Source organism: Saccostrea echinata, unplaced genomic scaffold (genome assembly GCF_033153115.1).
Source record: "Saccostrea echinata isolate AGI-Se365-2 ecotype Australia unplaced genomic scaffold, CSIRO_AGI_Sech_v1 ptg000016l, whole genome shotgun sequence".
NCBI classification, from domain to species: domain Eukaryota; kingdom Metazoa; phylum Mollusca; class Bivalvia; order Ostreida; family Ostreidae; genus Saccostrea; species Saccostrea echinata.
Window position 1 is genome coordinate 20,367,466 of NW_026889765.1, and position 13,790 is coordinate 20,381,255.

Below are 13,790 nucleotides of genomic sequence, written 5' to 3' on the forward strand. Positions count from 1 at the left end.
ATTCAATGTAGAAAACACTACTATCTACAAAAATCAGAAAAATTCATTGATAAAATTTCACATTATACATGTAACTGCTATTCAGTACAGGAAGGTGTCAGAGTTATTAAAAAATTCAGACATGTTTTTAAACAAGTCACTTGTCATAATATCAATTAGGTACTATGAGGGGCAATAAAGATCAAAGATTCAATGTCTGACAAAAAACTAACATAATTCTTATTAAGAACCCCTTCCTTCATGAATACTGATTATCAAGTACATGTGTACTAATATTCAATACACTATAATTGACAGTTCTTTAAGCTGATGAAAAAACATTTCAGATATCAATACTTAAATTCTCATAATATATAATTTTGGTTTTTATTGATATCAAACAACAACTTCTAGAGCTTTTTATCAACCTACCAAAAAGTATTTGAACAATTTTTTTCTTTGGTAGACATTAATTTTTTTTATCTCGCTTCATGATTATGCTGATAACATTCTATGATAAAGAGAAATTATATTTCTATCTTCTGTCATTTTCTAATGAAAACTTGGTACATTTCTTATCTATTATTACTCAAGAGCAGTGTATACAGTGTTTAGAAAAATCCAATTGTTAATGTCTCAGATTTTCAAGTAAGATTTGGTGCCAAATCAAAATGGTCAGATAGGTTTCCCAAATGTTCATGAAAGAATTGGTGTCAAATCGAAATGGTCAGCTAGGTATTTATTGAATTTCCATATGACCTTGTTGAGTGTCCGCTCAATCACCCTGGTGGCTTTCTCCTCCTCTGCAGGTGTACAGGGAAAACATCTGAAACAGATTTCCTTGATATCCTTAACTTTGACAGGATTCACTTTTGCTTTTTCCACATTGCCTCCACAGAACACTCGGCCATTTACATTCTTCTTGTAGACATCCTCCACTGTACACATGGCACGAAAAAGTGATGTTGCGAATTTCTGTCGGTGTTCCTGTTTTTGGCCCCTTATGTCCTCCACCAACTCCAAAAACACAGGATTGTTCTTCTCATACTCTGGCAATATGTGGCCTTGATCCTGTACATGTTTTGCTCCACATGAAATCACAGACTTGATAGTCATTTTCCAAAAATCTGGTTTTGAGATAATAATTTTTGAACCATCAAGTGAGGTACTGGCATGCTCCTGCTGGCTGTCATCAACATCCAAAGACCTGTCATTGATGGTATTCTCAGGCTGTTTGTCTGCTTCATCCACTTCATCCACCGGGCCATCAACATCACGACTCATCCTTTCCACAATTTCATCTCCACGCACCTCTAAAAAATCCAAGGTGTCGACAGTTTCTGGTTGATGTTGGACTTCTGGTTGACTTTCGGTAGTTGAGTTGTCGCTTGGTACTAGACCAGACAAAGTTTGACACGAACTGGCAGCAAGGAAATCGACACTTCTAAAGATGGATTTCGCTACATGAATTGTTGCCTCTGATATGGATTTCTGATTTGGATCTGATGAAGTGGCAAGAGTTTCTATACTTGTGAAAATAGACGTGGGCAATGCCTGTGTTGCTGCTTGTTCCGATGATTGTGGTGACTTAGCGATTAATGTGTCCATATTAGTAAAGATGGAACTTGGCACTGCCTTTGCTGCTGTCTCTGGTTTCTTTGGTGGTGATTTACAAGCAGGGATGTTTTCTCTGCCCGAAATGGTGGTCCAAGCAGCTGTTGATATGGACTGTTGCATGAGTTGGCTTGGAGAGGGATTTGCTTCCACTGGATGGGATACTATTTTCTCCAGCAGTTTTTTAATTTCATCCATGCTTTTTTGAAGTTGTTTTAGAGCTGAATGATTGTCTTCAACATTTCTCATCATGCGATGCTGTCTCTCCACATATGGGTCATCCAACTCTGGAAAGCAATCTGACAAGTTCAGGACAGGGAGACTGGTGTTCTGTACATCTGGATCTGGTGTTGATGATTCTGGCTGTGTAACATCCTCTAATAGTGTCAATGTAGGAGAGGGTGACTGAATCACATTTCCCAAGAAAGTTTTCTGAAGAGCTGAAAGTTGACACCTGCTTGTAGCAAAAGTTTCTTCTTCAGTGGCACCTTGCATGGAAATTCCTAGAGATGTTGTCTGCTGTAGAGTTGTCTCTCTGTCAATGTCTTCATTGGCTGTTTGTGGTGATGTCTGTGAAGCAATTTCTACAGAGATTGTCTCTTGACTAGATGTCTGTGTAGCATTATTTGTGACATCCATCTGAGAGTATAAATCCTGTGTGCTAGTTTCTGCAGAAGCTGTGTCTGGAAGGGCTGTCTGAGTAGTAACTGCTGTGGTAAGTATCTGCATACATGTCGTTTGTGTGGAAACTTCTGCTGAGGCTGTATCTAGGCAGGCTGTCTGTATGGCATTCTCAGCAGAGGCTGTTGTAGGAGAGTCCATCTGTGTGGAATTGTCTATGGTGGCTCTGTTGAACACTGCTGTTTGTGTGGAAACTTCTGCTGAGGCTGTATCTAGGCAGGCTGTCTGTATGGCATTCTCAGCAGAGGCTGTTGTAGGAGAGTCCATCTGTGTGAAATTGTCTATGGTGGCTCTGTCGAACACCGCTGTTTGTGTGGAAACTTCTTTTGAGGCTGTATCTAGGCAGGCTGTCTGTATGGCAATCTCAGCAGAGGCTGTTGCAGGAGAGTCCATCTGTGTGAAATTGTCTATGGTGGCTCTGTCGAACACCGCTGTTTGTGTGGAAACTTCTGTAGAGTCTGTATCTATGCAGGCGGTCTGTATGGCAATCTCAGCAGAGGCTGTTGCAGGAGAGTCCATCTGTGTGGAATTGTCTATGGTGGCTCTGTCGAACATTGCTGTGTGTGTGGAAATTTCTGTAGAGGCAGTCTGTGTGGCTATTTCTGCACATGTCTCCTGGTCTGCTTTTGTACCGTTCATAAAATCTTGTGATGTAGTATTTCCGAGGCAAGTTTCCTCTTGTGTAGCCTGCAAAACAGTAGTCGGAATGTCCTCTATGGTGGTTGACAAAATGACACTGTCTGTGTAAGCTCCTTCCGAGATGGCCACATTTGTTGCGCAATCTGAGGATGTATGGTGTTCGACAGATGGCTCACTGGGTATTATTGGTGATTTCTCAAGGCAGGTTTTTTCACGAGTGACTGTTGGATCTGTTATTCCCTCTAGAGGTTGGGCAACAGTTTTTAGTGAAGAATTTTTGAAGACAGGATTAACAGCACTCTTTGAGTAAAAATTCACTGAACTGATAACACTAGAAGAGGTGTTGTTGAGTAAGGAGTTGATTTTAGCCTGGAGATCTGTTGTCAGTTGGTATCTTGGATGGTCCTCTGATCTTGAAGTACATGGAATGGCAATGTTTGGGTGCTGCACGGTCCGTAATACTTTTGCCTTTTTCTTGTCTTTGACTTCCATTGAATCCATTTTTAAGCTTTTTACAGTTCGCTTCTTCTTTATTCCCTGAAAGAGATTGAGGCATTACTAGGGAGTTTTCAAGAGAATCCTATTTAAATTAGTAGTCTTTTATACAATTTATCAAACTTGTAAATAAATCAATAACAAAATGATATACAATATGTGTTATTCTTCTATATATATATGTGGAATAACAAGCAAATTCAGAGAACTGTGGTCCCCCACTCTAGGGGTCTTAGTGGATGGGTTGCCATTCTTTATCATATACTTTAAAATTGACAAATAGGTCAAACTTTAAGGTCATGGGTTCAAAATGCACATTCATAAAGGTCTTGTCACAGGAAATGCTCATGTGAAATATGAAAGCTGGGCTTATAGGTGCTGAAGAATTCAATCTAAAGAAGACTCAATGTCCAATTTATATATATATATATATATATATATATATATATATATATATATATATATATATATATATATATATACACATATACACACACGCACACACACACACACACACACACATATATATATATATATATATATATATATATATATATATATATATATATATATATATATATATATATATATATATATATATATATATATTGTCAAATCTTGACAAATCAAATGAAACCAAACACATCAGTTTGTAACTAATCATGAATGACAACTTGTTTCAGAATCTTATCCAATCTACATATGTTTTAATTTTATAAATATCTTCAATTTTAAAAGATTTCAAAAATTTAGCATTAATTTTAATGTTAAAAATTTCAGGGGAAAAAAATTCTCACCTGCATGCAAACCAATTTTTTAATGAGTTTATCAATCAATTCAATGGTTCACCAGAAACCATCATTTACATTTAATGTAGTCCAATTATTCAGAAACGAGAAGTTTCTGTCGAGATTGTAACTCTACTTGTTTGTACTAAAAACAAAGGAAGAGAAAAATAGAGGTTGTACTTGAATCTTTGCAACAGCAATAAATAGAATAATGATCCTTGATTAAGTCTCTTTTTGTGGCAAGATTGCAATCAGACTAAAAGTTTTACGAGGAGTAGCCTATTAAAAGAACTATACAGAAAAAGAGATGTTTGTGAAACACTTATGCCCCCCCCCCCAAATAATTGGAATTTTTCAAAGTCCAAGGGGTATAACTCTGTCAAAAATTGCTCGGTCATACCCAAAACAGAACTTGACCCAGATATTTTTATGATAAATCCATATACCAAATTCTATGTCAGTTTTTGCAACCTCTGTGAAGAAAATAAACGGAAACTGCATATAATTGGAATTTTTCAAAGTCCAAGGGGCATAACTCTGTCAAAAATTGCTCTATCATACCCAAAACAGAACTTGACCTAGATATTTTCATGATAAATCAAAATACCAAAAATGTGCAACTTCTGCAATGAAAATGAACAGAAACTGTTGTTGATGACTGACAGAGATATCTAATTTTAGTAACCAAGGCAACACTATTCATTGAAATCAAAAAAGCGATATACTAGAGAAATATCTATCTTAATGTAATCTACATGTGTGCCAAGTTATACTAAAATGTAGGAGGAGTAGCATTTTGAAAGTTTTTCACAGAAGCTTCTATTATTATTAACGTTGGCAACACCATTCATCAAAATAAAAAAACGATATAAAGAATTTGTATCTTAGTGTAGTCTATTTGTGTGCCAAGTAATTATATACTGAAATGAGACCAAAACTGTAGGAGGAGTAGCATTTTGAAAAATTGTTTACAGATGGACGGACAGCCAGACAGACAGACTGAGACTTTACTACTGTATACAGGGAAATTTTCGCCCCTGTTTTATTTTTGCACCTTTCGCCCTACTCACAGGTGGGTGAATTTAAAACAGGGTGAATTAAGTAAACACAATATAATTTCTTAAACAGAACTGTGATTGGGCGAAATTAAAATGGGACAAATTTATTTACAAGTGTAAAAGGGCAAAAAAAAAAAAAAAAACATGGGGCGAAAATATCCCTGTATACAGTATTGCATAAGCTCTTCTGGTCTCTGACCAGTAGAGCTAAAAATGCACCATTTCTTTTCCAGTAAACTCAGACATAATGAATTTACTCACCTTTTTGTCCTGTTTTAAGGCTGTGCATGTATCTAAATCATTTTCATCCATGTCCTGCTCAAAATTGTCAATGGCCTCCTCAAGCTTCTGTCTGGAATCTGAAATTAATGGACTAGTTATCTACATGTTACACATATTTGTAACCTGTGCTCTACATGTATTTGAAAATATTTGTGAAGTCTGAAACACAATTTCAATAAGAGACCAAAAGGCCTTAACGGTCACCTGAGTATGATACTACACTGTAAGAATCCATAGAAGTATAAAAGAAAATTGATTTAAAGATGAAGCTATGTTGCCAAACAATTTCAAAAATCTTATAAATAAACATACCCTTCCTTATTACAATCTTGTACTTTGTTTGCCTACTAGATGAGGCAAAAGAAATAATGCATTTTCCCTATAGATTCAAAACATTTTTATCCCAGTAGTTCTTGTCCCACCTTTTTCTTAAATAACACAACATTAAAGCATTATCAGTAGCATCTAGGACCCACCTAGATCCCAAATCACTTAACTCTCCCAGAAATTTAGGGGGAAATTTCTAATTCTAGGGAGGCTTCTAAGTGTTTGCAGTAAGTATTGATTATCAAAGTTAAAATTTTAAATACATGTTAATGTGTATATTTTTCTGTATTATTTAAATGAAAAAAAATATGCACATGTATATTATTTTATTATTTAAAAAAATCCTGATTGTTGATCAAAGGATCGACTTCATGACTGTGTGTCATGACTGCCAGTCAACACCTCCAATTAATAATTAAAGCAAGTGTTTGTATTGTGTGTATTCACGGTTGAATTTAAAAAAGGTCATAAATCCTCTTCAAATTTTTAGACATGATATTGATACCTGCCATATTTAGTCTTGTGCAAAGAGCAAGAGCCATTTAGGGCCTTTTTTGGCCCTGAGAATTTCTGAAAAATCGAAACTGCTCAGTTTTGGTTGAAAATGCAGAATTTATTACTTGGACCCTTGGTGACCGTTTATCTATTGAACATGACGTAATTTTCTTTCTAGTCAATGCATTATGACGTCATAAAATGCGTCATTTTTACCATATCCTGTAAATTCCTTTAAAAATGGCCAAAAGTTGGAGTATTTTTTCAATATTTCATATAGAACACAACCTCTGATCCAAAATATGCAATTACATAATGAAAGGTCTGTTTCTTAAGATCATAAAACATGTTTTAATTTTTGGATCGAGGACTGTGCTCATATTTTAATTATTTGCTGAATGTAGTCAAATATGCCTGTTTTCTGCAAAATTCAAGAACATTGCATTTTCACAAAGCCTGTTTTCCAATACCCGAATTCTCCAAAAGAAATCTTGTTATAGGAGATGAGAGTGCTAAGTCTCTACTTTATTTTGATATATGACATGGGGCAGAAAGTGATAATCAAGTAATTGATATAAGAACAGGGCCATTTTATGCATAAAGTGAACCTAGCTCTTTTAACAACACATGAATGTGTTAATTCTAGAGGAGTTCCAACTGAGTATTCAATATTGTCAGCTGCATTGAAGATAGATATAATTCATTAGTTCATCATTATAGTTCATTATATTTTAACAGTGGTAAAATAAGTAACATTTGCGTTTATGATTTTTTGTTAACTGGAAAAGCTCTTGTCAGTGGGCAGGTACCACTTATCAAATAACTTGTCCACCAAACAATATTGGTTATCAAAGGGCATCGGGCAATGCAATTTTTCTAGCCCATCTTTGTGGCAAGTTTGGTTGACATTGGACCAGTGGTTCTGGAGAAGAAGTCAAAAATGTGAAAACTTTACAGATGAACACAGACTGATGCCAAAAAGTGATCAGAAAAGCTCCATTGGGCTTTTAGCTCAGTTGAGCTAAAAATGGCTACCAAAATAATCTGTTGTGGTGCAATGCAGTGGAACAAAAACATTTGTAATTATAAATACTCTACCTATTAACATATTCTTACAATTTTATCACAAACCACACCATTTAATATTTGGAAATAGTATAATTTAACGTGACTTATGTTTTATCTTTTCTCTGACATAACTTATCAGATATTATTTTGTATGAACTTGCATCAGACTTCAAATTATTTCTGTATTTAATGTTTTTTTCTGAATAAAATGTTTCATATATTACTGTTTACACTGAAAGTACAGTCTATGTGAAAGACATCGGACCTGACCGATGAGCAGTGCCTCTGGTCTAATGCGTCATTTTTTACACCACACCAGAATGACTGATGCCTCAGCATCTGGTTTTTAGTTTTACGATTTTGATTTGGAGTCATTAGATGAAAGTGAAAATTTGGAAAGTTTATGGCAATGATGACAACTGACAAATTTTAATCAGAAGAGCTGAGGTAAAAGGTGAGCTAAAAAGGAAATACAGAGAAATAACAATAAGCAGACATCTACGTGATCAAAAAGGCTTATTTTTGCACATTTTTTTAATATTGGAAGAAAAAAAAAATAATTCAAAATGAAATGAAATTTCAAGTTGATAAGTTACCGGTATTCATTTTTAATACATGATCAAAAATTAACTAGAGGTACTGTAAGCAATGAGCCCAAGCAATGCTACCCCTCTTCCCCATATGTGTACAATGCTAAAGTCCATGTTTTGCTATGTGAACAATCATTCTGAGAGTATTGCATTAGCAATACTAGTCTCCTACCGGCAAGTGTAATCTGGTTCCGTTCCCATTAAGAATTGAAAATGCCATAATTCCGTTAAAGATTAATGAAGTGAGACGAAATGCAAACTTGATCTATAACTTATCAAGGTAAAGCCAAATACCAAAAATCAGCTCAATATCTACAAGCGTTTAGAAGAAAATTGCAGAAGACCCGTAAAAATTGAAAAGGCCGTAATTCCGTCAAAAATCAATAAAGCGGAACGAAATGCAAACTTGATCTGTAACTCATCAAGATACACACACATACCAAAAATTAGCTCAATATCTGCAAGCGTTTAGGAAAAAAATGCGGAAAACCAAGTAGGACAGACTGACAGACAGACAGACAGACGGACGGACAGACTCCGAGGAAACCTATAGTCCCCTCCGGTTTCACCGGTAGGGGACTAATAACTACTAGTCTACTACTTGGAATACAAATTAACCAACGTTTAGCAATACATGTACCATTTTTAAACCATCTTAGAAGGAGTAATACAGGGTGTTTCATAATATACATGATATATATCACACATGTCACACATATAAATGGACATAATCTGAATATCAAGCATGATACCAAAAATACCAAAACACCATAGACAATCATATTAATCATGTTAATCTAAAATTATGATAATGTAAAATATCGGGAAAGTTATAATACCAGGAAGTCACGGATGATGTAATCAGTGATGTCATAATTCCGGCTGTTCTCAAAAATGGAGTACAACTAGCAACAAATATTTGAATTTGTAAACTTTTATTATAAGCACGATAAAAATTGTACAGGGATGATGGAGAAAAATGTCCTAACCAGAAAGCGCTGCCTAGTTTTCATTCGTTAAGGATAATTAAAAAGTTTGAACAAAATATAATGTTAAGTTGAAAAACAGTTAAATCCTGCCACCCCCCCCCCCAAAAAAAAAAAAAAAACCTTTATTTAAATGCATCTTTAAATAACAAAATTAATATATGTATATACACTTTGCGGGGTCTAAAAGGCTAGATTTAAAACAAGAAATCTGTCAAGTATCCAGTGAAAACGTACAAAACAGTGGTCAAAAATTTCTGAACATGAGTCTTTCAAGTTATTAAGGACAATAGTAAGGAAAACACTGTAAGTATAACATTTTAGGAAATCATTGCCATAGAAACTGGAATGAAGAATATTGGATACTTCTGACTTTAAATAATAATTTTGAATACCTGTTGATTAAAATAATATGTAGCTTTTGTTTTCATTTTTCTTTCTGCCTGTGTGTCATATATTGTTAAACACCTCTATAAAATACATATGTATTTACCTGACAATGCAATGATACGAGCAGGTAGAAGCGTGTCTTTACTCCAGCGAATGGTGACTTTGGCATTCACCTCACAGGAGGAGATGTCAAGTATTCTGTTTGTAGGAATAACACCAGTAGCATCTTCTTCTGGATAATATACTGCAGCCAAAGTTGGAATTTTAGCTGTAAGAAATTATATTTGCTTTAGTCTTCTAAAATGCATATCTTTTATCTGGAAATATTCGAACAGCAGTACACCTGTATATTACAGCATATATATATAAATATGATGGAAATGAGTGACTTTCAATCGGGCTCATTCCTATAATTATTACTAGTCCTGGCCAAAAATTCACTAGCCCTGACCAAACATGCAAAATTACTTCATCAAGAATTTTAATGAGAACTTTTGAAACCATATGTTATAAGGATATTGTCTTTTGCATGTGTCAATATTTTTGACAGACTTTTGGATAGGTCCTTTTAAGCCAATTGAGTTGGGTTCATCAGGACATTACAGCATTATAATTATTGTAAATACATGTATTAAAAATTAATTTAAAAACTATTATACTATATTTTTACCATGTTGATAGTGAACAGTAGTTTCAACTTCTCAATTACAGCAGTGGCGAAAAGTAGGGAATGTGTCATGTGGGGATTTTTTTTTCTTCACACAGTGATGGCGTTAAAGAAATAAGAAACTTTCTTGAAAAGTTATGACTATTTATTTGAACATGTTGAAAGACTGCAATGGGAGTTTATTATTTATTTAACAGCATGCATGTCCAAATGGTCTAGTTCACGTACATTTTATATGAATGGACCACTCAACCACTAGACTGGATTGGTCTGATGTACCTTAGTTTCAGACCCTTCAAACCTTATATTGATTTATTCTTTTTGAAAATCTTAAGTATAAAGAAGAAAAGGTTCATGGCACATGTGGCAGTAAAAGTAATCGAGACTACATGTATCTTTATATTTCACAATAAATGTTAACTTATTTCAGTAATTTCATCATTTACCCTACCTCACTGTAAAACTCTTGCAAAAATATATAGTACAGCTTTGTACAAAAATAGAAAACTTAGAAATGGTCCATTTATATTCAAAGATATTAGGGAAATTATTATCAGGGTTGGACGGGAAATACAAGTGGTGGGAATTACTGGTGGTAAATACAGTATTTCCCATCCTGGTAAATACTACAAATTTTCACTAAACTGGGAAATACTTGGAAATACAAAATCTAAGGCTTTATTCCTTTTATTCATTTAATCTTATACTAAATTCATAAATAAAATGAACATAAAAACAGAAAATGAATAAAATTGAAAACGTTTCGTACTGCAATTTGAATTAATATACTTAGTGTATATCACTACTCCAGGTCGGCAGGTCCCCTACCCATAAACATTCTGTAGCAGAACATGTTTCCCCGATTGTATTTTAAGAACAAAACTGAAGTTCTTTGATTCAAGGTTTATTTCAGTTTAATAAAATTATAAAGTTTATTAATTATGAATCCAAGAACAAATTAAATATACTTGTTTTAATCCTTCTATAAGCACTAAAAAGTCAATCAATTAAAATCAATCATGTTGTTCCAGCATGTGACACTCTGGGCAGTTTTGTGATCCTGTTTTGAAGGATAAATACCTCAAGTTAGTAGAACTGAAAGGCTTCTCCTTAGATTTGATATTTACACTATATTCTAGACTTAACAATTTTCTTAGATCCTTCTTAAGTTACATAAAAAAATCCAAATGGGATCTTCAGGTTCATTTCATGGACATTTAGAGACTACATATGACTTAAGGTGTAAATGTCCTTCTGATAAGAAAGACAACTTTCGAAGGAAATTATTCCAAGCAATCCAATGAATTGCCCTACCAGAGATTACTGATGAGGACCATTGTGTAGTAAATTCAATCAAATCTGAATTTTGTTACAAATATTAATTTCTATTTTTTATTGTCAATATGTTTTAATTATTAATTACTTACAATAGTTTACTTACAATATTTATACTCAGCTCCTTTAAACTGTTAAATTTGAGATATTTCAATCTCTTAACATGTAATTCTCTTAACTGTTACAGGTATTTTAGATGCAGAATTTTTACAATCAACATGATCAATTTATTAATTTTTTTTTCTCTTAAAAATATTTTTGAAGAAAGATAACTCCTGTAGATGGAATGTTAACTCTTGTAGATGGAAGCATTTTTATTTTACAAGCACAGAAAACTGTGTCGATATTCTGATTTGAAAAGCAACGCTTCATTAGTTTTCTAATATGAATTAAATAGGTATGACAGTAAATATTATTTTCATATATGCTTCATATTTTTAATTTTATGCTGAGCATGCTGAGATAATATTGATCTTTCTATTCACCATATCAAATTTTCTTCTTATCATGATTAGACATAATAATCTTTCTGAAAAAGTAAGCAATGCTTCATACTTCAAACTATTTTCCATTTGAATCTTAGGCTATTGTTGTTGATGAAAATCAAAATCAATGTTGGGAATTTAAAAAAAAAAAAAACTGTGAAAATTGGAACAGAGGGATATTTTACTTAATTAGAGCATGCAGAAACAAATGTCATTGGTATCTGAGTATACAGTACGTGTTATGATTATTTAAAATGAAGTACAATATCAATATGACTTAACAGGGCTTAGTTGTTCTTGAATATTTTTTCCTATATATTCTTAATATGTAAAACTTTAATCCCCCATTTTGATGTACCCCACCCTAACACTTGGTGTCATGATTTGAAAAAAAGAATTGAATCTACACTATGTAATGAAGGTTTCACATAAGTTTTAACTTTTCTGGCCCAATGGTTCTTGAGAAGGGGAATTTTGAAAGATGACAACAAATTTTTACTTATTCTTATTTATCCCCCCTTGATAGAGGATGTTGCCCTTCATTTGAACAAATTTAAGCCCCCTTAACCCACACTGCTTTCTGGCAAGTTTGATCCAAACTTGCCCAGTTGTTCTTGAGAAGTCGACAATGTGAAAGTTTACAGACAGCTTGACAGACAGACAGACAGACGGATGTCAGATAAAATGTGATCAGAAAGCTCATTTGAGCTTTCGATCATCTCACTGACAGGTGAGCTAAAAAATTAATTGTAGACTAAAGGAGGGAATGCTAAAAGATAAATGTTCTTATTACATCGATACCATAATCTAATATCTCAGAATTATATATCATCCTGGTGTATTCACAAAATAAACAAAATAATGGGACATTCATTGTTCATGTGCATGTATCAACCGACCAGCCTCTTTTCCTAGACATTGCAAGCATGGTACATCTAAGGGCTCAAAATAATTGATGTCCTGCTGGTCTGGGGCGACCCGGGCCAGTGAATTACTTTTCATCTGGGCCAGTACATTGCAGAGGACATGTGTTCATTGGATGTGTGGGTTTTTTAAATGTAACAAAATGCATTCATAGTGGGGATAGTTTACTTGTCAGGGTTGTGTGTATAAGTTCTGTTGTTTTTCTTGTTTTTTTATGTTGTACTTTTAAGTATCATAATATAAACAAAATATTACTATTATAATTATGCATTTGGGCCAGTCATCTTAAAATCTACTGGCCCAGTGGAACAGTGAAAGTACTGAATTGACCAGTAAAAATTTAAGGTGATAGCCCCGTGACCAGTGAAAAAAATTTTTTCTAGCCCTGCATGTACAGTAAGTGTTTTGGAAACAATGAGTAGTTGTAATGACTCAGATATTTTAGTGTGGTTATTATTACCTTTGCAGTAAAGGCACCCATCATAAGTTCACTTCAATATTGATATGAGCCTAATATGAAAGCTCAATTCTTAGATAATATGTACAAACGGAGAAAATTCGGGTTAAACGAAAACTTTTTTTAACTCCGTATATCTCAATGCTGCATGTAGAGGAAACACTTTGGTGGCTAAAGCTACAAACTACATGCATGGTACCTCTCAAGCACGGAACCATACAATCGCTAGGCATGTATGCAGCCAGTGCCAGGACTTTGTACACGTATACTGTATGCAGGTCTAACGTCATTTTTTGTTAAAACTTATACCAGACACCCTTCATATGACTAAAATCACTATTACTGTAGGTCCCTGGACCCTGTTCTACTGGTCTGATCAGACTAATCATCATCATGTTCATTTCTCATTTCTGTCCGCACTCGGAATGTCGATCCCGAGAAATTCAAAGTTTTATTTGAAACAGCGGGCTATTTTTCATTTATTTTTCTTAACTTTTATCGCGAAAAAAAGGAGAAGAGAATGTGTTGAA

The 13,790-nt window shown here is 34.1% G+C and overlaps 1 protein-coding gene across 1 annotated transcript in view; it reads right to left on the reverse strand.

Annotated features, from left to right (window-relative positions):
* Positions 1–447: 447 nt before the first annotated feature.
* The window catches only part of LOC133188211 (mucin-17-like), a 102,667-nt gene continuing 89,324 nt past the window's right edge, over positions 448–13,790 (reverse strand). Inside the window, exons 4-6 of the mRNA XM_061323589.1 lie at positions 9,496–9,660; positions 5,516–5,613; positions 448–3,450 (exon numbers count right to left, since the gene is read on the reverse strand). Coding sequence (XP_061179573.1) covers positions 676–3,450; positions 5,516–5,613; positions 9,496–9,660 — 3,038 coding nt within the window. The 3' untranslated portion in view covers positions 448–675. The remainder of the gene's footprint in view (positions 3,451–5,515; positions 5,614–9,495; positions 9,661–13,790) is intronic.